Source organism: Actinia tenebrosa, unplaced genomic scaffold (genome assembly GCF_029948245.1).
Source record: "Actinia tenebrosa isolate PJP-AT-01 unplaced genomic scaffold, QUT_ActTen_1.0 PGA_scaffold16__25_contigs__length_10494907, whole genome shotgun sequence".
Taxonomy (NCBI): Eukaryota; Metazoa; Cnidaria; class Anthozoa; order Actiniaria; family Actiniidae; genus Actinia; species Actinia tenebrosa.
This window is the reverse complement of record NW_028292576.1, coordinates 9,058,453-9,084,071: the sequence shown is the minus strand read 5'-3', so window position 1 is coordinate 9,084,071 and position 25,619 is coordinate 9,058,453. Positions and strand designations below refer to the sequence as shown.

Sequence of the window (25,619 nt, the reverse complement as noted above, 5' to 3'; positions counted from 1 at the left end):
GTGTTGATGGTATTGATGGGATGCTTTCGCCAAGTGTTCCTACTTGTTGTGCCTCCTGAAGAAGTTGAAATACTGGTTGGAAAGTTTCTCGAAATCTCTCTGGTAAAGGGATATCTCTTAGTTCATGCTTTTGGAGAAATTTTCTCATGATTTGTATTTCAACAGATCTATTGTTAGTTCGAAACGCTCCTAAAATCCCATTGAAACGTTCGAAGCTGAAAAGCCAAAATGAATATACAGGCCCGTAATCTAAAATACATTGTTTGAGGTGCAGGTGTAGATGCATGTTTGGCGTAACACGTTCCTTTCCATATCTTTTTTCAAACGATTTACAAAATTCCACTAGGTAATCATGTCCTTCTTGTAGCTCTTCAGTTGTAATAAGTGGAGAGCAAAGGTGAAAGCAGGACAATACGAATAACCTCCACAGCTCCAAATCATCTGTTGGAACGATATTCCAAATGCAGAATACAGAATACAAGAGAGTCCATGTTTTCCACTGATCAGCAGTAAATCCTCCAAACGATGTTGATATCTTTTTCGGGAGACGCCCAATAAATGATGGTGCTTTGACGTCATCTACCTTTTCCTGGATTTTATTCAAATTTTCTTTAGAAACAATTGGCGTTTCAGCATTTAGCCATACATTTTTCATTAAATGTTTTGCTGTCCCTAAAAACAAATTGTGCATAGGATCAACAACATGGTAACGAGTACAATCGAAGTAAGGCAACTGTAAGAGTTCAGAATATCTTGTTCCAGTGGAAGTTTCAATTTGGTTTCGTTCATCAGCGGTTGTTGCATTGAGTATTTTCTGAGCCTCTCTTCGGTGCTCTTCATTTGTCCTTGGTGTATTGTCATCTTCGAAACCTGAAAAATTCATGCTACTAAAATCTCCGGGAAAAAATCTTGTGCACTTTGAGCACCCTCGGTGAGCAGTACATCCTAAGAAACCGCAAACTTTTCTTAGTGCAGGAATGTCACAAGCAATGCAAAGGAGGGCAGCTCGAAAACATCTTGCTGTTCTACTCCCATGAGGCCGAACTTGGATGCCTTCGTGCCACAATAAGTTCAATTCGGCTACAAGTGGTTGTAAGTACGTATTGATATTCAATTTGGGCTCGTGTGGACCAGGTATTATCCCAACTATTATTACGTTTTCCTCTTTGTACCTTTCTTTTCTCGGAAGATTTAGGAGGACCATATATATGACTCCAACGCTATAGACACTGTGCTTAAAAGGCTGAAACCAGTCAACATTCAGCATAAAAGCATAATTATTAGGCTGGGCAAGGAAAGGAGTGCTGTTAAAATATTGCCAATCTTTCCACACTTGGCCATCGTAAATATCAACTAAAATATCATCCGGTACATTCCGATTTCTCCAAATCTCACATTTTTGTACAAAGTCTGGTCGCTTAATAAAGTGAGTTAGAGTCTCTCTGATGCTTTTATAACAATAAACTTTACGTGGGTACAATTTCGTCTGTCCATTTTTCAAACGAATTTCCTTAAGCAATTCCGCTCCACAAGGTGTGCGGCGAAACAATTGACGGTGATTCGGAAAAGCAATGTGAGAACATGGTTTAGCAATGACACGCCCGAATCTTGTTGTTATGCAGTCTTGAAAACGGTATAGGGTGTCGCATTTCGGACAAACAACATACTCTGAATGCTTATCTTTAAAAGAAAGATAATTTTTCAAGAGTTTGAAGGAGCTCGGGAAAACCAATACTGCGGTTGGGAAAATGATTGGCGAAAGCTCACACAAAACCTGAAAAATCGCTTTAAAAAAGGCGAGGAGAATATCAATGCCTCGGTCTGGTACAGAAAAGTATGCAGACCAAAAGCACACAAACAAGGCAATCTAGTTAATAAGGGTCACTCGGGAACTTGCTTCGACGGCAACGCTTATTTCTGCACTAGATTGTTCAAAATCTCTTTCTAGGTCTTCGATATCAATATCCCAAGTTTCAACCAATCTCCTTCTTTCATTTCCTCTTATCTCTTCATGGTCAGATTCACTGTCCGACTTGTCATCCCAAAACACTTGATCTTCTTCCTCAAAGTTATATATTCCGTCTCCTTTAAACATAAGCAAATACGATGTATTTTATTCATTCGGCATTGCATAACTGCAACATAGTATAAGATAAACTACAATCTGTACAGAATGCTGCTGCCAGAATAATCACTCTTTCCCATAAACATGACCACATTACACCTATCCTCGTTAATCTGCATTGGCTACCAATTGAATCTAGAATCAAATATAAAATCCTATTACTTACTTTTAAAGCTCTTCATGGCCAATCTCCTATCTATATCCGGGAACTCATTTCAGTGTATAAACCGAACCGTAATCTTCGTTCTGCATCACAAGTTCTTCTATCAGCACATTCTTATAATCTTAAATCTTATGGTCATCGCTCCTTCTCTGTGGCTGCTCCTGAACTCTGGAACTCACTTCCAATATCTCTCCGAAATGCATCAAGTCTTGCCTCATTCAAAACTGAACTTAAAACTTATCTCTTCAAATTAGCATATTCTTTGTAAATTATTTTATTTTGTCGTTGTCTTTGTCGTTTGTTTACTAGCGCTTAGAACAGATTTGTATTTGCGCTTTATAAATAAATATTATTATTATTAATATTATTATTAAAATAAAGTCTGAAACCATTATAGTACTAGAAAAAAAATGTCAGTAAAAAAAACCTCATGGGCTAAGGGACCGGTCATTATTTAAGTTGGGGGGGGGGGGGGGGGGAAGAAAAAATTGGGGGGGGGGGGGGGCCTGAAATTTTTGCTAGTGAAAAATGGGGGGTCTTGGAATTTAAAAATGACTTTTAGGGAAAATTTTTAAATTTTTTACTACAATCCATGGGGGGTTTTCAATAAACTTGGATGCCTTCAAAGGGGGGGCCTTGAAATTTTTTTGCCTCACTGACAATTTCTCCTCCACCCCCCCCCCCCACTCCCCCCCCCCCCCCCAACTTAAATAATGACCGGTCCCTAAATGCATAATTTTGACCCAAATTTTGCTCTGAAAATAAATGATTTCCATTGAAAATAAAATATAAATTTCTAAGTCAGCAAAACAACAATTTATAATTCGTGAAAGAAAAATGATAAATCGAAAATAAAAAACCCAAGAGACATATTAAATAAATTACTTATAATTGTATTTCTCTAACTTGACAAACATGTTTTGCCGGATACCATGCTATCTCAGGATGACCACAGTCATGAATTGATTTGGAGACGAAAATGTACAGCAATATCCATTTGAACATAGTAAATTCTTTTTGGCGTTTTAAATGAGTTATCTCTAGCTATGATTTTATAAACTCTTTGAATGAACCTTTCTGAATGAACACTGAGGTTTTGATGGCAACCATAAGCCGATTACTTAATAATGCACCCTTCTTAAAAGTAACGGTGAAAACGAGGCTAAGATAGAAATAGAAAAGAATTATTTGTACCTCTAACTTAATCTCGCTTCAATAACACTAATGCTTGGTAGTAAATCCAATAGGGGAGCTAGATCATGTGCAAATCAGCCGCTTGTTAAAGATTCAGTCTTTTATCTATATGCAGTTTGACTTTAACATTTAAAGATTATATAATCTAATCATCAAATAAACGTATAACATCAATACCTTTTTGTGAAGTAGCTGGTAAGAATTCGTCACTTGATGGTTGGTTTGTATTTGGCACATCAGAGGAGTCTTGATCAGTTTGGTCCAAAACGTTTATCTCGCTGTAGTCATTAGAAGAAGTGTCGTTCTGGCCGTCAATCTCGTGAGTGAAAATACTATCATTTGAGTCTTCGTCGTCATTCCGCTGTAATTGCCATTGATTTGTTAAAGGATCATAAAATTCTTCTTTGTGACGGCAAAATACTCTGTAATGTAGATCTTCGTTACAATGAAAGCAATGATAACGCTTTGACATCGCAGAAGACATTTTGTTTTCCAGAACTATATAATTAAAAAGACGGTGTGTATCATTGGGATAATTACTCAAAATCCAAGCATTTTGAATGACTAAAAGCCATATTCCAGCGTAATAAAGTTCCACGTCCATCAACCACATGCCATTGGACAAAAGCACGCCGGATCTTTATTACCGCACCCTTTTCCTTAGAGCTGTCACTGTTGGCGGCAGATAATGGTACGATGGTTTTAGAGCTAGAAGCTAATCAAGTTTATTGCAATGATATTTCGTGAATCTAGGCTTTAGAAAAAATTTCATAACTTTATAAAATGGAGCAAATAGCTTTAAGATAATAGATATATTACTTAACATGAATCCTGGATACAACTTCAGCATTTTTATAAGACAGTTATTCCTTTTTTTATTATTAGACTTCATTATATGAACGTATATGTCATCACAAGTCACGTGATACGCCGTGATAGATAGGGGGTAGATTTGTTCAGTGGATGTACTTATTCGTTCATTCGCCTTTTGGTCACAAACAGGTAACAAACTCTGTCGGTCATCTAGTTTCCCGCACATTCTATATCTTTGCTTATAAATTGCGTTCATTCGTCGCGATCAAAAAATGGGAAGAACATCTACACCTTTACCAGGACGCCCAATGCCAATCCATTCTGTTACTGCAACTACCAGTACAAGCAGTACGAGTAGACATACTGAAAATGGCGCCAATTCTCAAAGGCTTAATATACTTATTCCCTCTGTCCCTGGTGGTAACGAGGATGTGCTAAGAGAACACAGAAATCGCCTATTGCAAGCAACAAGCGAGAATGAGAACGTTGACCCCGACAGCGAAAAAGAAGAAATTTCTTCAAATTTCGAAACGATTGTAAAACAGTTTAAAGAACTGCAAGAACAAAACCGCCAAATACTAGCGGCCTTAAAAGAAAGCCAGCAGAATAAGGACAACAGCAAGACCAAGATTACTGTCTCAAAGGCTGTTGCAGTAAGTAAAGTGGCAATATTTAAAAAAGCAAGCTATTTTTATTGATAATTTTACTGGGAATTCTTGGCGCGAAGAGTAGTTGGTATAATTATGTAGCGGTATAATTTATGCAATACTAAAATTGGCGGGAAACCCGCCATGGCAGTGGTTAATGCTACCAAACTTTACTATTGATTTCCAATAACAAGACACTGAATGATAATGATAATTTCCTTTTTTGTAAAGGAATTGATTTGATTTCGATTTTTTCCCCAATATTATACAATCACAGCCATAAAAATAATGAAAACATTATTACTATGTCTAAGAATAACTTAAGGTACATCTTATGATTTTAATGAATTATATTATGTTATTACAGTCTGAAGTACGCTTGGTAGCAAAGAAATTACGGGACAGGGAAGAAAACCCTCTTATATGGGATTTTACTAAAGCGTAAGTATGAAAATTTAATAAAAATGATATTGTCTGAATCATCCATAGTTACTTTCCATATTAAGTTTCCACTTACCACTCAAATATGGTATTTCCTAATTAGTTTCAGAGATGACGTCAACGAACAGATTAATAACGCAATAAGGGATAGAGTTCTGAATGTTCATAAGGATGTCTCTGCCGTCGAGTTAGAAGGTATTTATGTATTTTATATTACGAAGTGCGAAAGGCCTTATGCACCTATCAAAGTTAACCCGGGGGGGAGGGGTGAGGACAAAGGATGGGGGTGGTGGTCGGGGGGGGGGGGGGGGGAGGGGGTAACGAAATCCTTTTAGAAATATTCAAATGCCGAAGGGAGGGGAAGCAGTTTGAAATAGAATAACATGGGGAAAAAAAAAAAAAAAAAAAAAAAAAAAAAAAAAAAAACGAAACAAAACAAAACAAAGCAAAAACAAATGGATGCTAAAGGAGTAATTGTCGGCCAAATGCCAACATTTCTAACAAATTTTGTCTCAAGTTTTAATATATGGGTACTTGATATAATTTCAGCTGCCCTTAAAAGTCACTTTCTGACGAGGAGAAAGAGAAACAAAAGAGAGCGTTCAGGGGCCCTTGGAAGGCATCAAAAGATGCAGCGGAAAACACAAAGAAAACAAAATGTGAGTAAACTGAATTTGCAACGATTATGACTTTGTTTAATAAGAAACTTTGACTGACGGTGTTTTTTTTTTTTTCTTTTTTCTTTTTTCTTTTAGCTCCTAAAATCCAGATCCAAGGCAGCGGACTTGTCAACCTCGCTATCACCAGGGGACAAAGAGAAAGTCAAGGCAATTATGAAACTGGAGTATATGTCATCAGAGGAGTCGATGTCAGAGGCGGATGACCAGGCTGATGACGATACAGCGGACAGTGGCTCTGATAACGAAGGGGGCCCTACTAAGCAGAGTAAAGTTTTAATAAAACACCCTCTGGCATGGAGAAGCCCCCTAGCTAACCAGTTCATGGAAAGCATGGACCGAAAAGCAAAAAGGAGGCTGTCAGAGCGCAGTCTCACCATGCTTTTGAAGTGGAAAATCGGAGAGCCGTCAAGACGCCCAACGCTATCTGGAGGTCCCGAATGGGCATTGAGAGCCTAAAGGTTTTTATCAAATCAAGGGCACTGGGACACCGAACGTGGTTGGGGTTTCTACGAGTTTTATGAATTAAATCTTGTGTCACTGTTCCTCCGTTCCTTTGGCCTGATTTCTAGGGTTTTCGTTCTTCTTTCGATTACTTGAACGTTATACTCGTTTACTTGAAGAAATCCAAAGGTCAAACGGTATAGCAGCGGCTATTTAAGCCTATTGACCTTTGGATTTCTTCAAGTAAACAAGTATAATGTTCAAATAATCGAAAGAAGAACGAAAACCCTAGAAATCAGGCCAAAGGAACGGAGGAACAGTGACACAAGATTTAATTCATAAAACTCGTAGAAACCCAACCACGTTCGGTGTCCTTAATTAAATTTTTGCAGTTATAAATGAAGTGTACTACTACAGAATATCTAAAAAGAATCGTACATAAGCCAAAGATCGATTGACAACTAAATATATTATGATCTTCTTTCACAAATTCTGTCACAAGATAAATCAAACACCTATAATTAATTTACAGAACTAGCATTTTCAATTAGTTGTAGTTAACAAATTGTTCATAGTTAATCAGTCGTCAAGAAAAGGAAATTCACAATAAAAATTTTTCAGTATGATTTATGTCTTTTTTCCTGCTTCTTAACATAGGTTAGCTATGTTTAAAGTATGAGGTGGTTGTCACGGCATATATCGTTTCTATTTTTTTTGGCCTGCCATAAGTGACAATAGCTGAAGACTGATAACATAGTTAAATTTAGCAAATATGATGAGCATAATTCAACTGAGCAAATATGGCTAAGACGCGCTGGTACATCTAAGGCATTAAGGGGGCATTAATCACATATACGGTCAGAGCATATCGCATGGTATATGTAAGGCATAAATCACATATACGGCCTGGAAAAATACAGGGTATATGTAAGGCATTAATCACATATACGACCTGGGCAAAGACAGGGTATACGTAAGGCATTAATCACATATACGGCCTGGGCAAACACAGGTTATATGTCAGGCATAAATCACATATACGACCTTGGAAAATACAGGGTATATGTAAGGCATGAATCACATATACGGCCTGGGCAAATACAGGGTATATGTAAGGCATAAATCACATATACGGCCTGGGCAAACACAGGGTATATGTAAGGCATAAATCACATATACGGCCTGGGAAAATACAGGGTATATGTAAGGCATAAATCACATATACGGCCTGGGGAAACACAGGGTATATGTAAGGCATAAATCACATATACGACCTGGGCAAAGACAGGGTATATGTAAGGCATTAATCACATATACGGCCTGGGCAAAGACAGGGTATATGTAAGGCATAATCACATATACGGCCTGGGCAAATACAGGGTATATGTAAGGCATTAATCACATATACGGCCTGGGCAAAGACAGGGTATATGTAAGGCATTAATCACATATACGGCCTGGGAAAATACAGGGTATATGTAAGGCATGAATCACATATACGGCCTGGGAAAATACAGGGTATATGTAAGGCATGAATCACATATACGGCCTGGGAAAATACAGGGTATATGTAAGGCATGAATCACATATACGACCTGGGAAAATACAGGGTATATGTAAGGCATGAATCACATATACGGCCTGGGGAAACACAGGGTATACGTAAGGCATAAAACACATATACGGGCTGGGCAAATACGTGCACATATCAAATGAGCATTCACATTTACTACCGGGTAAATGTATGGATGATATGATATCTGCTATATATTTGCCGTTTGGGATTTTACTGGGCCATACGGACTTTGCCATCTGTGCCCATGGGATAAATGTGTAGGTACATATCATATACAGTCATTGGGCAAATATTGTCTACTATTAGTCAAATATGATATTTGCCCATATATTTGTCTATATGTTTGCCTACATGACAAATCCATTTTTTCGTCGAGTGTGAAATTATTGTGAGTACCTCAAATATATGAATATAATGATATGATAATCCATCCAATCATATCACAGCTATTATAAGTGACCGCTTTCCATTCAGAAGAGGCGCAATTCATTAGCGCTAAGGACTCTTCAGTAGCGAAATATGTCTTCTAAAAATAACGAGAAAGATTGTGGACTCACTCAAGGTCTTGCGCAAAAGATAATGAAATGAAAAAATATAGTTAACCAAAAGGATGCATCAGTAATTCTACAACTTCTACGTTGGGAATAAGTTCAAATCTTCTTATGGGACAAGATTTAGGGTGTGTGGGGGTGGGAGGAGGGGGGGGGGGGGGAGAAGGGAGGGGAAGGGGGATTTGGTTTACCAGGTACCCACTACCTCTGGAAGTGATATTTTAGATAGTTATTATCCGAAAATATTTCAAAAAGTGAATGAATGAAGTAGTTTTCCTCTCACAATTTACACTTAATCAATTTATTTTTCAGCTTTAGTCAAATTAAGAAAAACATGCTCCGGGAAGGAAGTGGCTATAGGATGCCGATATATGACATGTTTACTTGACAGTCAGAACTAGTAAAAGATTCAGAAGCAGTTGCAGACGGAGTAGTAGACTGTAGAACATCTGCGAACAAGAAGAAAAAAATATATGAAAATTAACTTTCAACTGAGGATTCATGGGGAAGGAAAGGGGACATTGAGATGTAATCTTGCAACAGCAAGGAGTTTAGCAATAACCTCAGTCCCATTTCCAAATCCGCCAGTTCTGTAAATGTATTTCTTAGCCCTAGTACTTCAAATTTCACTTTTCCAGATTCAAAATTTTGAGCAAATCACATTTCTCATTTTTCCCTCACAAAATTATAGCCTTCAAAGTCCATTTGTTTTTGAAAGTCAAGAACAGCCCGGATCGAAGTAATTGATTCCTAGGCCTTCAATCCATAACGTCCTCAGGGCTGATCAAAGTCAAAGCACGGCTAATTATAACTCACATCATACCCTAAAAAAGCTTCTAAGCTAATCCAAGGTTAGGGCATGGCTCACACAAAAATTAGTTTGTTAGGTTTTTGCGGAGGGAGGAATAACCAGAGAACCCGGGGAAAGACGCTGAAATCTTAGAATGGGCTTCCTGTGGTTGACCAGCGGTAGATCCCCCAAAATAAATATCAAAATGGCGGCAAAATCAAGCAGAGCTCTTCACCTTTCCCATGCCACTTCAAATATTCCTCTAACAAGGTAAGTTAAACTTCAATTTTAATTCGAAAACAGCGGTTTCGATCCTATATTTAATTTGCTACATGATAATAATTGTACTAAACGAATGCCCGCATAAGGGAGAAGCTAGCAACTGAGCTAGTCGTTCATTTAAATATCTTAGTCATGGTACTGCGTCCAAGGAGAGTCTTTTTTAGGAGAGAGTTTGCCTGTTTGGCTTCAGTGCCACTCAATATAATGCACATCAACTATGATATTTCATATTTCACTCCTAATACCCAAGCATTAGTTATAGGACATGTTTTGAGGCATTGTGTATTAAAATCATAATTATTCTAGTCCTAATCTATATTGCCTAAGTTTCCAGTATTATTTCAATGATATGTTAAACTATTTTTAGCAATGGTGCATGTGGTATTAGAATTTCAAGTACTAGTTTGTTGAGATACATTTTTGATCATGGAAGATTTGAAGTTTATGTGTTATAATAAGGGCGGATCCAGGGTTTTTTTGAAGGGGGGTCTCAGGGGTAAATTTTGTGGGCAAGGGAATCCCAGTTGCATTTTTACCACAAGAAGCCCATTTGACCTCAGGAATGACAGGGGGGTTGCGACCCCCCTGACCCTCCCCCTGGATCCGCCCTTGTATAAGATTAATCTTCCTGCTAGAGAAAACAATTAATATCTTCAAGTACATAATGATAGGAATATTTTAGGACAATAAACCCTTTCTGCTTGCTTTCCCATTTCAGACCACATGCAGGCATCCCAGACCTATATTTCCTATAATTTGTATAGGATCCTATAAAGAGCCTATATTTAAAGAAAACCTCCTATATTTCCTATAAATAGGACAACTGCTGAGTGATTCATTTATACTTTACGATGTTTAGCATATTTGGCGAAGGAAATAAATTGGCCCTCTTTTTTTTTTTGGTTCTGTTTTTTTTAATGGCCTTTTAGTTCTGCAAATCATTGCCTGTGCACCCTCCCGATCCCTGGTTATGCCACTGAAAAGCTATCTTAGCTCCTATAAAGTGCCTATATTTTTGGGAAAAAATCCTATATTTTCCTATATTTAGAACTTGCACAGCCTATATTTCCTATCAAATTTGTCTAAAAAGTGGCTGGGATGCCTGCACATGTCATTTCCTATAGTACCCTTTCACTGTTTAACAGTCATGCACTAAAAGACATACATGTTAATTTTGATATGACTCAAACAAAAAATCTCATGCTTAAGGGAATGAAATGTGATCTTAAATGGAAAAAGACATTCGGACCAAGCTGAAAAAGACTTTTACAAGCATATTTCATGTATATGCAACTGAAAGACACATGATCTGGAAAAAAACATTATGCTCTTGCAAGCTGAAAGGGTCTATTCCTAGAATATTTCATGTAATGCCTCTTACCTCGGATCATAGCAGCACTCCTTGCATCCTGCCTTTTCATTGCGCTTCATGTTTTCAAAATACCTTGGGAAGTAGCCAAAATGATATTCCTCGGGGACGAATGGTTCACTTCCATGAGGATGACTTTGTTTGTGTGGTGAACGTTCGTTATCTGTGATATAATTAAGCTTTCATTTTATTCATCTTGTATTGAGCTCAAGATAATGGCCCATCAGTTGCCTGTCTTGATCACAGGCCAAATTAGTTTTAGCTTTATCATACCTAGTTTCTTGCTAAACATCACTAGTGAAAATGACTGCTGAGACAAAGATTTGACTGGACAAGTCCCTTTTTTTTTTCCCCTTTCTTTCTTTCTTTCTTTCTTTCTTTCTTTATTCCTTTATTTCTTCCTTCCTTTTCCTTTTCCTTTTCCATTTCTTTTCCTTCTTTTTTTCCTATTTTTCTTGACTTTCTTTTTCCCATCTGCCCATCTGCCCATCTGCCATTCTGCCCTTCTAAGCCCTTCTTTCCTTTTATTATTTGTCAACTCGTTCACTAGTCTTGTTTACTTGTTTAGCTGCTTTGCCTACCACTCCTTGCTTATTTTGAACTGCCTTATTGCTTACCTCTCTTTTTTTAAATTAGTTTTAACTTGGTTACTTGAAATCTTTATGTTTTTATTTCTTTATTTATTTTCTTGTAATAGTGTTCTACTTATATTTTACTGGCCTTTCCTGAATGTTAACTTGTCAAATTCTTTCTTTCAAACTGACGTTTATCTTTTTTTCCCTTTTTCATTTTAACCTTATATTCTTTCCAACCTTTCTCTTTCCAGTATTTTAACTTCTTCAAAGTTGATTTTTTTTGTGGAGTTTAAATCATTATCTGTTTGGGCTAGTATTAAAGGCCCAAACAAGGCTAAAGTTTCTTTTTTTTTACCACATAAAATATAATTATTGGTTAACAAAAATGTAGATAGTATAGAGGAAAAAAGAAAGTAAATCAGAAATGTATATTTTTCAATACTTGAGCTTATTTTCCTGCTTTGATATATTATGAGAATTTTTCAAGGTATACGCACTCTAGAATTAACAATAATTGACCAAAAAATGTATTTAAACTTACGAGGTGGAGCGCCTTCACTGGGGTGAAAAATGCCCAAGGCCAGAATACAAAATGCCACCAAAGCTTGTACTTTCGACATTATTTTGTTCTTCTCTTCAACTTGTCTTCGCTAAAGCTCTTGTGCTGCTCCCAGATGCTTCAACCAATTGATCTTATGTTCAACTGAACCCTTAATTTCAACTCTTTCAACCAAACAGTCGCGGAAGTATTATAAATGTGCACAGCTGGAATATCAAGTAATGTTACAATGGCACCGTTGTTGAAAATTTCTTGTTCTATTAATTTTTTATAGAGAGATTATTTGCTGACAAAGAAATTTAATTTCTTTAAAGCTCTAAGGTTAATTTTAATTAACGGCTTCACGTTTTGATGAGAAGTCTAATTTTAAATTGTAGGGCATTTATATGTTTTTGTGTGTTGATTATTGGGAAATTAATTTTCGCAACGGGACGCCTTAAACTGGTCGTGAAGTAAAACGTCTAAATTGCATTGGAACCTTCATTTGGTGAGGCTGTTTTGGGCTTCTATTCATTGTTCAAGCAATAACTTAAAACTTTTTGACAGAATTTCTTTTAACGCTGCTTTGAAAAGAAAGAAAACCGCTTTCGTTTAGACAGAGGTCTAAAAAAAAAAAAAAAAAAAAAAAAATCAAAGAACCTGGTGTTTTAAAAGTTTTGTTTTTTAAATGAGGTCTAAATTATTATGGTTGAAAGACGTTTTATTGGTTTTTTACTCCTTCGCATTTCAGTTTATCTGTCATCACTTAGAAATCGAAACCTTGATTACTATGATAATTTTTTTTGCTAGAAACTTTCTTTAAATCCTAAGTAAGACAGTGCTGCTTTAAACAGGATATTTTACTGCCCCAGAAAAGTTTTGTATATTTAATGAAGCCTCCTTTGACGTCACATCATTACCATCTTGATATCTCCAAGATGCATCACTCAAACCATATAAAAATATTTTACTATTTAACTTTTAGCTTCATGTAGAATCAATGCTGAAAACATTGAGTTAGGTGTCATAGGCACTTTAATTTCAAGGTCTGTCAAAATCATCCATAAAGCAAAAATGCGATAATTTAATTAAATTATCAGCCATAATTCAGTTCTCGTTTCATTTTATTTTTATTAGTATTACGGGGGATCTATTTTTATTGACAGTTTCTGTAGCCGTATATTTCTATGGTTTTTTTACTTCCATAGTTTGGAAATACTATGTTGGAAGTCGAAACTTCCAACATATTTCCAACATCTCAAATCGATAGATTTTTCCATTGTATAACTATGGGCTAGTAATAAAAAGATATAACTAGCTAAAAACTAGTGTGAGCTGCGTCGGTGTTTCTAATGAAACAGTAATGATGAAAAGATAAATTATACACCGTGAAAAGATAAATTATACACCGTGAAAAGATGAAAAAACGTACTGACGTTTCGGACGCTAGTCCTTCGTCGGAGTAAAAGAGAAAGAAGTGGTTATGGGCTAGTAATAGACGTACCATGAACACGCTGTGCATAGGGGATTTCCGTCACGATTGTATTTCAAAAATGATAAATCTCAAACCTTCCTTACCCCACCTCAAGTCTTATTTATGATCACTGACAAAAAAGGGTAATCGTAGTTGAAAGGGTTTGAAAGACGTGATGGAGACAAAAGATCTTTGTATTGCCGTCACTATTTAGCTTTTTTTATATTTTTATTGATAGTGTTTTCCGGTACTCTTGGGGTACAATTATTTCGAACTCAAAATTAGATATTATGGGCACTGCATGTCGGAAGATGTTGGACTTTAAAATTTTTGAAATGGTGGCTATGATGTGAAATGTAATACAATTGTTTAACGCCGTTAGCCAAACTTGTTAGGAAAAGAACCAGAAATCGTTACTTCCGGTTCTAAAGGGAGTGAAGCACAGAAAAACATTATTGCAAAGCAATCATGCACTCGCCCCTCACCTCTGGGGTATCCGACTTGATTCTTGATCTCAGCTTCACATGTAAGCATAGTTTGTTTGGTCTTTCCTTGATTTGATGGTTTTTTTCCCCCCGAGTTTTCCGGCCTCCGCGAAACCTAACACGCTAAATTTCAATTCGATCTTTGAGCTAGCCACCCTGACTTTGGTCAGTCCAGGGCTTGTTTCAGCCATAGTTAATAGAGGGGAATTATTAACTATTATTAACCATTAACTATGGTTAGAAGTGCCCTGCGTTTTATCAGCCCAGAGTTTGTTTTAGGGCTCGATAAAATTTGAAGGTATTTTGTAAAGGTATCATCCGTGATCAAAGAAATAAGGTTAAAAAGACAAACAAATCAATAATAGTTGTTTATTTGTGATTTATTAGTTATACTATTTATACGACATTATCCCAACAGTTACACTTCACCACTAATAAATTACTAGCTATCTATGTCGCAAATCGAGAAAAATGATTCAAACTCTCAATTGAATTTCTTTAAATTGTAAAGATTTGAGTATGTATATATATATATATCTATTTACTTGCAATCAAAATTTTCAGGCCCAAACGTGTTTTAACAAACTCAATATCCCTTGTGTTTTATATCGTGAATCTGAAATATACTTTACTATTTTCCTTCGGTTTTGTTTTGGAATGATTATCCTTAGTCGGATATCAAATGCGTTGAGCAATTGACGTTACTTCAAATATAGTATTCCCTAATTCAACGAGGTAAGAGATGCATTGAAATCCGGCCTTTTAGAGTAACATTTTAGTATGCTAATAGAAAATAATGTCAGCAATTCTCCGTTGTCCTTCGTGCTTTAAAAAGTGAAACAAAGGAAAGTGGGAAAATGTTGTTTTCCATAGCAATTTGAAAGTCTTTTCTATGACCTAAGATTAGCATCTTTTTAAACTCTCTAAGTTGTTATTTACTAATTTTATCTTATACTTTGTCATTTTCTTTGTTAAGATAAACTGATATCGTTCGCTTTTTGGTGTTAGGGTATTTTATATCCATACTTTTCTTTACCACTTCCACGCTAGAGTAAAAAAGAAAAATCCACGTTAAAGATATGTTCTGTTGACTTTTCAAAACTTTTTTTTTTTTACACAGATTTGAAAACAAAATTTTCAAAATACTGCATTATAGTAAGATTATTTCAAGTTTTCAATACCGATAGGTTCAATGTTACTCGTGGCGTTTTCCTCTTGCCATGCAGCAACGCTTAGAGCAGTAGGATGGGCAAAAGCTCTGTGTACTACAGGACGAATGACAGGGTTGGTTTGATAATGGAATCTGCATCAATGAAGCCAAATTGGGATTCTGAGGTACCTTGATCTGAATTGGTGTAGACTTCAGCTTAATAATAACTGGCTTAAACTTGGGCTGTTTAAACTTAAGTGGCTTGCATGGGTTAGTGGGGTTAGGTAAACATTTAGGGTAGTTCATCCCCGGGATAAGAGGTACTCCTAGGGGGCTAGGGATAGCTGATCCATAAGCTGAACCATATGGATTATAAGGCATTGATTGAACTGGGGGAGTCACTTGGTGTTGGTGATAGTCAATACCTCCATAAGATTGGTAAGGTGTGGTGTTCTTGGCAACTGCCTTTGCGTTCTTTGGCTTTGGGCGAGCGACTGGCGCACGTTTAACACAAGGATTCATTGGGCTTGGTAGACATGGATTGCTTCCTGTAAACTGGATCATTGGGGGTTGTGGGATGTATGGTGGTGGTGGTCCTGGTAGAATATAACCACTTATAAATGGTGATGTCATTCCATTGAGAACCAATGGTTTTGGGGCACCAGGTGCTTTTGGTTTCTTGGGTGCAGGTTTTTTGGCCTTAGCTTGTTTTGGAGGGCATGGATTGTATGGTGTTGGGACACATGGGTTGCCGAAGGGCATCTGCATTGGCATTGGTTGTTGCATAGGCATTGGCATTGGCATTGGCATTGGCTGTTGCATAGGCATTTGCATTGGCATAGGCATTGGTGGTGCCATTCCAAAACCTCCGCATGGCATAAATGGAGGAGGACCGCAACGCTTTACTGATGTTCCCTTCTTTTTGCCCTTTCCTTTCTTAGCTGCTTTTGGCTTTTTGCATGGATTTGCTGGGGTTGGTGTACATGGGCTTCCAAAAGGCATTTGTGGTGGCATCATTGGTGGTGCCATTGGAGGAGCCATTGGAGGAGCACATGGGTTCATTGGTGGTGCACCACAGGGAGCACCTTGAGGCATTTGTGGTGGCATCATTGGTGGGGCCATTGGAGGAGCCATTGGAGGAGCCATTGGAGGAGCCATTGGAGGAGCCATTGGAGGAGCCATTGGAGGAGCCATTGGAGGAGCACATGGGTTCATTGGTGGTGCACCACAGGGAGCACCTTGAGGCATTTGTGGTGGCATCATTGGTGGGGCCATTGGAGGACGCATTGGTGGAGCACATGGGTTCATTGGTGGAGCACCACAGGGAGCACCTTGTGGCATTTGTGGTGGCATTGGTGGTGCCATTGGTGGAGCCATGGGCATCTGCATTCCCATTGGAGGGCCGCATGGGTTCATTGGTGGAGCACCACACGGAGCAGAAGAACCTCCTGCAACAACAGACCTTTTGCCATAATGTGCAGTATATCCTTGAAGATTAACGGCTCCTTTCATTTGTGGGAGAGGAGCAGCTGGAGTTTGACATGGATTCATTGGGGTTGGTGTGCAAGGAGGAGCCATTGGAGCAGCCTGATATGATGGGGCTGCCTGATATGATGGAGCAGCATATCCGTAAGAAAATGCTGGAGTTTGGCATGGATTCACAGGAGTTGGAGTACAGGGTGCGGCTTTTGGTGCCTTTGGCTTAGGAGGAGGTGGCTGCCATCTATTGAACAAAATTGTTTAGATTAGAGATGATGGAAAACTGAGTATAGAACTTCAGACTGCGTTAAACATTATTTTTTACTGACAAAAATATAAGTTAGAGAATGATCATAAACCTTGATTATTGAAATTTATAACGTTTGTTTGTCGTTCGAGGAATAAAAAAAAGAAAGTCAAAGAATCTTATTTTAAAGGAGCTTCAACTGAACAAGCACTACACCTATATCAAAAGAATACATCGGTAAATCAGATTCAAAAGAAGATCACAAAGTCTTAGCGTTGCTCATTGAGTTTTTGATGGTTCATTTTATGGTCAAAATAAAGGTGCATCGAAAATGAGAGACTTACTTTGGCACGTGGAAAGTTGGTCTTGGTGATTGGAACGAGTAGATAACCTTTGGTTTTGATGGTTTTGGTGCAGGTGCAGGGGCAGCTGCCTGACCACATGGGTTGTATGGTGTTGGGTAGCAGGGGGAGTAAGAAGATTGGTAACTTGAGTAGGTTGGTGGTTGGAAACAGCAATTTGGACTGCATGCTGAACTACATGTACTTGCACATGATGTGTCGCAAATTAATTGTTTCATGGGTTCGCTTCCTGTTTTGTAGAGATAAAGAAAAACCACGATCAATCGCAAGAAAGAAGATAAGAAAATATATCAGGGTGCGTCGAACCCTCTTTTATGCCACTAATTTGCCCCAAACTATAATACATAGCATTCTTGGAAATGTAAGATTGACATTCGTTTTCCTAGTGAACACGCTGATTCATGGTCATGGTTCCACCCATGGCTAGAGGTCGTTTATATTCTGTACCTGGAGGAAGAAGCTTGACTGAGAGAACCTTTGTTTCCTGGCTAAGAGGCGCAGCGCTTCGTTGCTTGTTCTTCGTAAGATAATCTTGGAATACTTTGGTTGGATCAGCTGGAAGGTTCTGCTTGCCAAACTTGGCTACAATCGTTACTTTGGTTTTCTTTGGTGGACTAAAACGAAAATGGATGTTACTTAACAATTTTTTTTGTTCTGCACAAAAAAGAATTATATGATTTTTTCACAAAATTGTTAGTCTACTTTCGACCTCAGCGTCTTTCGTGTTTTTTTCTATTGAGGGTAGACTCTTATTAAGGGTAGATTGACTATGATCATCATCATACCGGATGCTTGGTTGGCAATAGTCCTTCACTAAGATGTAAAGGGCATTGAAACGCTCGTAAAATGCGCCGGTTATCTTTGTATGAGCATAATGAACGCCAACCAAAACTTACGTTTTAGGCTTAGCCTTAGCCTTAGCCTTCTTGGACTTATCTTCAAAGCTTTCCAAAAAGTTATCTTCAAGGTTGTCACTTGAATCAGACAGACTGTCAGAATATGGCACAGTTGGACTCACTGATGAAGGCATAGCTGTTGCAGTTGGCTCGAGCTGTCTCTTTCCCATATAGTGCCCCGAGAAGCGACTGCCCTGGTAAGGGTTGTATCCATATCGTGAGGCGTAAGGATTCTGGGGATATTTGCCTTTACCCTTTGGCTTTGGCTTTGGCTTTGGCTTTGGCTTTGGTTTGACCGTACCATCACTGTATAACATAAACAGAGTTTGATAAGTCTTTTTGAGTTCTTTATTTCGAAAGTTTTAGTCAAGTTTTCCAGTTTTCCTCCCTCCGCAATACCCCAGTAACTAAATTCAAATTTCAACTGTAAATTATATTAAGCCCTGACTTAAATTAGCCCAGACTTAGATCAGACTTAGATAAAATATTTTTGGGTTTTTATTATGTCGATTGTGGGTTTATATTAGGGCATAATATAGATAAATGTTATGCAGCTTTTAGATATCAAGATCGATAGATGCCAGGTTTTGGCACGCGACTTACCTAACCTCAACCACAAAAACTTTGACGAAGCTGGTGGATTTCTTGTAAGTAGCTTTGAACTAAAAGAAAAGAGAGTTTTAAGTTTGGTTATTATATTTTTTGACTACGTATTTTTGTCTTTCGCGATTTGGTAATAATTTCCTGTAACGAAAGATATAGTAATTATTATATAGATATCGATGAAATACCAGGTTTTCTCTATTGTCGAAAACTTGATATCTTTCACCAGTGGATATTTTAATAAAGAATTTTTGAGCTTTTGTTTTATTTAAGTTTCATCGATATCTATACAATAAACAGAACATTACATGGCCGCTTGGAGATACGAATTTTATCTCCTCGTGTTCAATTTAGATATCTCACTCGTTCGCTGCGCTCACTCGTGAGATAACAATTGAACACTCGAAGATAAAATTCGTATCTCCGCGCGCCCATGTAATATCCTCTATATACGCTACGCGCGAATAGAAAATACTAATACTTGGTTGCTGTTTTACTACATAAGAGCATAAAAGTGTATTGTTTTCGAGTACTTACTGCTGCTTCAATTTTAGCGTTTAGCTTTTGACGAGAGATTGATCCTTGGTCACTGAACTCTTTCTGGTAGTTCAGTTTGGGCATTTCGAGAGATACTTGGTATAGAACATTTCCTTTAAAACAGAGGAAAAAAGAAAAAAACACTCTTGTTTACAGTTCTAAAATGATTAACGATAAGCAAATCAGGTAGAAGAAAGATGAAATCACAGCTCAAAGTGTTTAGAAACTTTTGACTTAAAAAGTGAGAGAAATGGACTAACAGTCATACATTTAGACAGAGAAGGAATGCGCAAGCCGCTCTGTAGTGTGTAGGGGGAAAAGATGAATGTTCGAAGTGCAAGACAGCGCAAAGACAGAGTGAGTTAGAAAGACAGACTCACACACCGACTGGTGGGCAGACAGATAGACAGGGAGACCGATGGACAGACAGACATACAGATACACAGACCTATAGACAGACAAAAAGAGTGAGATAGAGTACGGCAAGCAGACTCTTGATTATCCCTGCGATATTTTAAGCACCAACCTTCCAGTGGCTTTTTGCAGATGAATTGTTGTTTTTCTGTGCATTTTCTGTCGTACATTGTTCCAAAAGTAGATTTGAAATTAATTGCAACGCAGTTCTGACCCTTTCCTTGTGGTTCCCCTGTCTTCCAGTTCAAGTGAGACACGGGGGATCCGTCAACATAGCTGTACATTCCTTCTTTAACTCTGTCATTTAGACCTGCAACAATTCAAAATATAGTAATAAGCAAATGCATTTTTCCCCAGTATTTCGATAGCCTATTCTCCCATTCTATTTTATTTTATTCGTTTTGTGGTTTTACTTACCCACCCACAGAAGCTTCGTGGGATTTTTACGTGGCATAGCTTTGAGTGCATTTTCAACAGCAGCGTTCTTGATATCTGCGACTACAGTATTCTCCTTTGCGCACTCAACTACAGCTCCCATCCAGTTCTTCTTAGCAGTGTGATGCTTGTAGCATGTGCCTTGGTATTCAGTATATCCCTTTTGACACTTAACTAAATAAGAATTTATATATGAAAAAAGGTTAAAACGTCGTTCTCAGGGACGGATCAAAAAAAAAAAAATCAAAAGAGGTTGGCGTGGAAATAGATCCGCAAATATCAAGAGTTTGGCATTTTGGAAGTAAACAATATTCTCAAGATGCTGCAAGTCTTTCAACGTATCCGCTGTATCCGCTCCTGATAAATGTTCAGCATGTGGTTCAGTTTTTTCGAAGAGAATTAAAACGTAGAGAAGTTGAAATAACGACAAAGTGAAATGATCTTACCTCCATCGGCAGCAGCGAAAACATCTGTAAAGAAATAAATACCCAGTTAATTAATGATAAATAATTATTGCTTTCTTTCATTCTTTCATTTCTTCTTTTTATAGTCTTACCTGTGTAAGGAAGGATGTTCTCTGTCAAAGCATTTGGGTTGACCTTAGGTGAGTAGAAGGCTACAAGATACACATTACCAAGAGGCCCTCTTGAGACGCCAATTCCAACATGAGTAGTTTGGCGGTTAATAAGAACCACAAAGTCACTGTTGTCTTTGTTAACTTTTTTATGAGCCCAGTCATAATTCATAATCTTGGCATACCAAGAGACTACACAGTCCCTGATGGCATCATCTTGTTGTCCGATTTTCTTGCAGATCGTTTGGTTGTGGGTTGTAGTTTTGTCATAGCTGACTTTGCCAGCTTTGACGATTTTGTTGGCCCATTTTTGTGCTCCTAAAGTCAGAGGCCCGTGGAGCATTAAGGGACTTGCAGCGTGAGTGCGTCGGAAGTAGTTCATATAATCCAACGCCGCACTTCTAAGTTTAGCTGAAATATGAAAAAAACGTCTATAAATGACATTTACAACATTGGGAGAGGGAGAGGCGACGAATAAATAGAAAACTTGACAGTGTGCGGTGTGTATAAATCGCGCGGGGATGGGCAGAAGCGTATAAGAGAACCATAAGTCGTAGTGTAGAGCTCTTATGCTCACTGTGCTTTCTAATAGAATAAGCGGAATTGCGACAATAAAATAGAAACTTTGGGACCGTCAATGAAAGTGTTTCATGACAGCGTTGCAAAACTCTCAACGTTTTCAAGTACACGTACTTATAGAATGTCATGGAAACGCTTTAATGCACGTCTACTAATGACTTTCTTACAAACGACTATTTCTCGTGTACTATTGAGAAGCACTCGTATTTTTACAATAACTTACAAATTTCTCGCGCGCTGATTGGTTATTTTTTATCATCAATAAGAGGACAGACAGATAAAGCTGACGTCAACGAGCGCGCGCTCTTTCCGTTGGTTGTTTTGATCGCTAAAAATGAGAAGTTTTTATCGTTTTTGTTATTGTAAAAAACAAATAGACATCAGTTTTTTATGTGTCTGTCCTCTTATTGACGATAAATTTCGTCATCACGTTGTCAAAGTAGTATGCGGATCCACTCGGCTACGCCTCGTGAATCCACACTACTTTGACAATGTGATGACGCAATTTATCGTCAATAAGAGGACAGACACATAAAAAACTGATGTCTATTTGTTAAGTTTAATAGAACTTACGGACTTGAAGAGGCTTTTTCGCCTTGCGGACAGCGGCTTTTGCAGGAGCGTTATATCTGACTGGCTTCATAAAGTCCTCATCTTCTTCGAGGAAGTCAGAATCATTTGATACATCATTGGATGATTTTGTTGGTTCTGTTTTGAAATTTTCAAACGTCTGATCAGAAGTTTGATGTTCTGCAAAAGATAAATAATATAATTTGATCATCTCGTCACAAAAACAGGTGTCAGAGAATGACAGGACAGTGCTCGCTGAATTAACATCTGATGGAATAAGGAAGACTTCCCTGATTTTACAGGTCAGCATTTGATAATTGGCTTAATCATTTAGTTATATTTTTAGTTAGTAGAAATCATAATGAACGAGTAATCAAGAGTTGATTTCATTGTTAAAAGAAAATTGGGGCGAGACACCTGCAACGGTCACGTGATTGATTTCAGCCATATTGGATGACGTAATAACTTTAGAATGTTAGTGCCAATCTTACAGGTCGCAAAGGATATTTATAATCACTAAGTTATTTAGGTCTGAATTTAAAGCTATGGCGAGCATTAAATAAGCGATTTATCGTGAGGGACGAGCGATTGAGAGTTTACCGCCAAAAAAAAAAAAAAAAAGACGAAATATGCTTCTTTAAGTAAAAATAAATGAAATGTGATAATGTAAAATAATATTTACCTGAGTTACTAATATCAAAAGGATCGGCTGTTGGCGAATTATAAAAGTCATCTCTTTTGTGTAAGTCTGTAGAATATTAATGCGTGATAAAAATGTATTATTAGAGATTAAATGGATATACAAAATATAAGTTGTTTGGAGTGGAAAGTTTGTACTACGTACTCTTGGCGTTGGCCAAAGCAGCCACAAGGATGAGAGCGATCGCGAGGAATCTCATCTCTAGTGCTGTTGAATAGAAAAGTCCCTAGCTTGCTTTTCCTCCCAACCTAAATGAAGAAAATAATATATTAGTAAAATTAAAACTAAGAAAATTGCTTCAGTGACCCGTCACTCAAACAAAGTTTGATGTGGAACGCCTATGGATTTTGGATTTCGGATTTCGGATTCTGGAGATGGATATATAGGATCAGCATTTTGATTTCGTGTTTTAGCGCAACTTAAAAAAAATCCCAGATTGCATATCTAAGATTATTTCAAATATTATCGATTCTGTACACGAAAATAGCCTTAATTTAATTCATATGATATCAAAGGATTTGATAAATTCTACAACTAACTATCTAACTAACCAACCACCTTAAAACCAGTTATCTACTTATGGTTCAACAAACGAAATATTTTTTCTTCGTGTGCAAAAACATTCTTTTAAACTTACAAAACATAACCAACCTTTCCAAAGAAGAGAAAAAATATGAATTAAACCAGTTCAAATTGTTACAAACTTTCAAAATTATTCGCAACTTAAAACGGAAGGCTCTTACGTCTTCATCGTATTTGACTCGCTTACTTAATCGCTTTAGATTTTCCAGGCTAGTTATTTTCTATTCCAAATACCTTTCTGATAACATACCTACGTGCAGATAATACATATGTATCATTAATGAGATTCCTGTTCTTTTAGTCTTTCCTTTTCGCTTAGTTTCACCCCGCCCATAATTTTATGATAACCAACAAAAAGATTGAAACAAAATATATATTAGCTTGGTGATTTAATTTTTGGTTTCTCATAAAATTATTAACGAAAGGGAAATCTTTTGAACTAGTTTTCTTGTATTTTGATGTTGGAGCAGGTTGTTTTTGGTTTCCAAACAATCAGATAATATGATAAAGCATTTCAAAATAAATAAACCAAAATTCTACTTCCGTAATAGATGAAATTATGTAAAAGAATTCATTGCATTGCTTTTCTAGTTCCAAGATTAAATACCTTCAGAGGTTTATTATATCTATTGATTATACTTGTTGTCAACATAGGACTTCATTTGGTGCAATATTCTATATTCATCCACATCAATATTCTCTATTCATCCACATCAAAGCCACAAAATATATGAACTAAAAGAAAAATATCCTAGAAATATGTTATATTTCATGAAGCTATTTTTACGAGGAAACGTTTTTAATAGATGGATGGTCAGGTAGTTCCTGGCAGACACAGTGGTATGTGGTATCTGTGTTATTGTCATATGATCTTATAACCTTTAAATACAACATGAGATGAAAACCCTGAAATCATTATTTTCCTGTAGGTTTTAGATAATGATTGATAAATACTTCAGTTTTATCGAAGTGCAATGATATATGATGTACAAGAGTGGATACCATAAATCCAATTACAATACTGAGGGTTAGTATAAGTATAGACTAGTCATAGTATGTGATTTTGGCAATACCGAAAAAAAAGAAGAAAAAAAAAAAAAAAAAAAAAAAATCATAAAGTTTGACATAAAATTTTAATTTAATTTTTTGACGAAGTGTCTTTGAATGAACACGGCTACTAAAAGACTATAAGCCTTTTGTATGTGTTAGCATTAAGGAGAATTGTTAGAATTGTGTTAAAAACTAATGAGGTCGTACGACAAGTAAATGTGCAATGATGCCATTCATATATAACACGGTCATTTCACTTTACATTACCGTAGACCTTAAAACAATCTATTACAATCATAAAATAAACTTGAACATTCTCATATATATGTATGTATATAGACTCACTTCAGTTCTCATTTAATAAGTTCACGTATATATATTAAGATATCTGTCCATTTGCCGATGCGAAAAGTCGCATCTTTGAAACTCTGAAATTCGGAAATGCCTTCAAACTACACACACTTTTTCGAGCAAGGCATCGCTATACACTATATACATTATCAAAATTCTCCTAAAATATGGAACATAATATACTATTTTGCACTCACCTATAGCCAAGGTTATGTTATAATATGTTGGCCCCTACCGCTCCGTCTGTGGCGCTCCCAAAACATATGGTGATGATTCTTAGGACCAAGTTTAGTTGATCACAATGATCACATCCACTTTTGAATTTTTCTTTGGATAAGTCACACTTTGTTTGGCGAACCAACGAACCAAAGACGAGTATCAACTAGTTGTTGGCTTATCTCATAGCTTTGTTTTGAAACTAAACATACATGGACACTTGCTTTAACTAAAACGCTTATAAGGTATATATTTTTAAGACGTTCTTGAAGTTGTCATGTTTTCAAAATTTATACAAAGTTTCCTAAAGACGACATGGTAATCGCTTATATTTGTATATTGTAGCTTCCTTTTTGTTTGGTGATTTTTTCCCTCTCTGTTTTATTTATTCATAAAAGCATTCACCAACAAAAATATTGTGTCAACTTTTCCTTGTTAATGTGTTAATGACATCTCGACTAAACTAATGTGAAAATGTTCACGACATGAAACCCAAGCTTTGCAATAAAAACTGAGACACTCCTATTTTTTTGTCATTCATTAAGATTTTGCCAATAGTTTTGCTTTCCCTTTTTCCCCTAGGTTTAACTTTGTTCCGGTAGTTTGCAATTTAACAACCTCACGCTGAGTTATCTTTGTATTTTTGTATAAAAAAACAACATTTAAACTCTACGTCTGATTGGAACAAATTGCGCACTGTTTGGTTCAGTAAACAGGTACTTTTGTTATA

The 25,619-nt window shown here is 37.0% G+C and overlaps 3 protein-coding genes and 1 long non-coding RNA gene across 7 annotated transcripts; 1 reads left to right on the top strand and 3 right to left on the bottom strand.

The window, feature by feature from the left end:
• Positions 1-1,006: 1,006 nt before the first annotated feature.
• Positions 1,007-4,095, bottom strand: LOC148910735 (uncharacterized). The gene is made up of 2 exons (XM_089031214.1): positions 3,660-4,095; positions 1,007-2,085 (listed from the first exon to the last, which is right to left on the bottom strand). Exons 1-2 carry the CDS (start codon positions 4,093-4,095, stop codon positions 1,868-1,870), a joined length of 654 nt encoding a protein of 217 aa, XP_088887340.1. The 3' UTR covers positions 1,007-1,867.
• Positions 4,096-4,567: 472 nt separating this feature from the next.
• LOC148910734 (uncharacterized) lies at positions 4,568-6,762 on the top strand. The gene is made up of 5 exons (XM_089031213.1): positions 4,568-4,948; positions 5,310-5,383; positions 5,487-5,578; positions 5,933-6,042; positions 6,139-6,762. Exons 1-5 carry the CDS (start codon positions 4,568-4,570, stop codon positions 6,517-6,519), a joined length of 1,038 nt encoding a protein of 345 aa, XP_088887339.1. The 3' UTR covers positions 6,520-6,762.
• A 2,154-nt stretch (positions 6,763-8,916) lies between these two features.
• Positions 8,917-12,362, bottom strand: LOC148910733 (uncharacterized). The gene is made up of 3 exons (XR_016119998.1): positions 12,189-12,362; positions 11,085-11,235; positions 8,917-9,080 (listed from the first exon to the last, which is right to left on the bottom strand). It is a non-coding gene; the product is annotated as an uncharacterized LOC148910733 (long non-coding RNA).
• Positions 12,363-14,499: 2,137 nt separating this feature from the next.
• Positions 14,500-24,945, bottom strand: LOC116289450 (uncharacterized). 4 transcript variants are annotated; one of them, XM_031696393.2, is made up of 15 exons: positions 24,871-24,945; positions 22,835-22,938; positions 22,673-22,738; positions 21,994-22,170; positions 20,824-21,252; positions 20,714-20,737; positions 20,250-20,441; positions 19,945-20,142; positions 19,419-19,531; positions 18,882-18,940; positions 18,279-18,584; positions 17,830-17,996; positions 17,365-17,611; positions 15,326-17,017; positions 14,500-15,190 (listed from the first exon to the last, which is right to left on the bottom strand). In XM_031696393.2, the coding sequence occupies exons 2-14, from the start codon at positions 22,887-22,889 to the stop codon at positions 15,340-15,342; spliced, it is 3,711 nt and encodes a 1,236-aa protein (XP_031552253.2). In that variant the 5' UTR covers positions 22,890-22,938; positions 24,871-24,945; the 3' UTR covers positions 14,500-15,190; positions 15,326-15,339. The 4 variants fall into 4 exon arrangements, with proteins under 4 accessions (XP_031552253.2, XP_031552254.2, XP_031552251.2 ...); XM_031696394.2 differs by having other exon boundaries at positions 15,720-17,017; XM_031696391.2 differs by having other exon boundaries at positions 14,500-17,017.
• Positions 24,946-25,619: the final 674 nt, after the last annotated feature.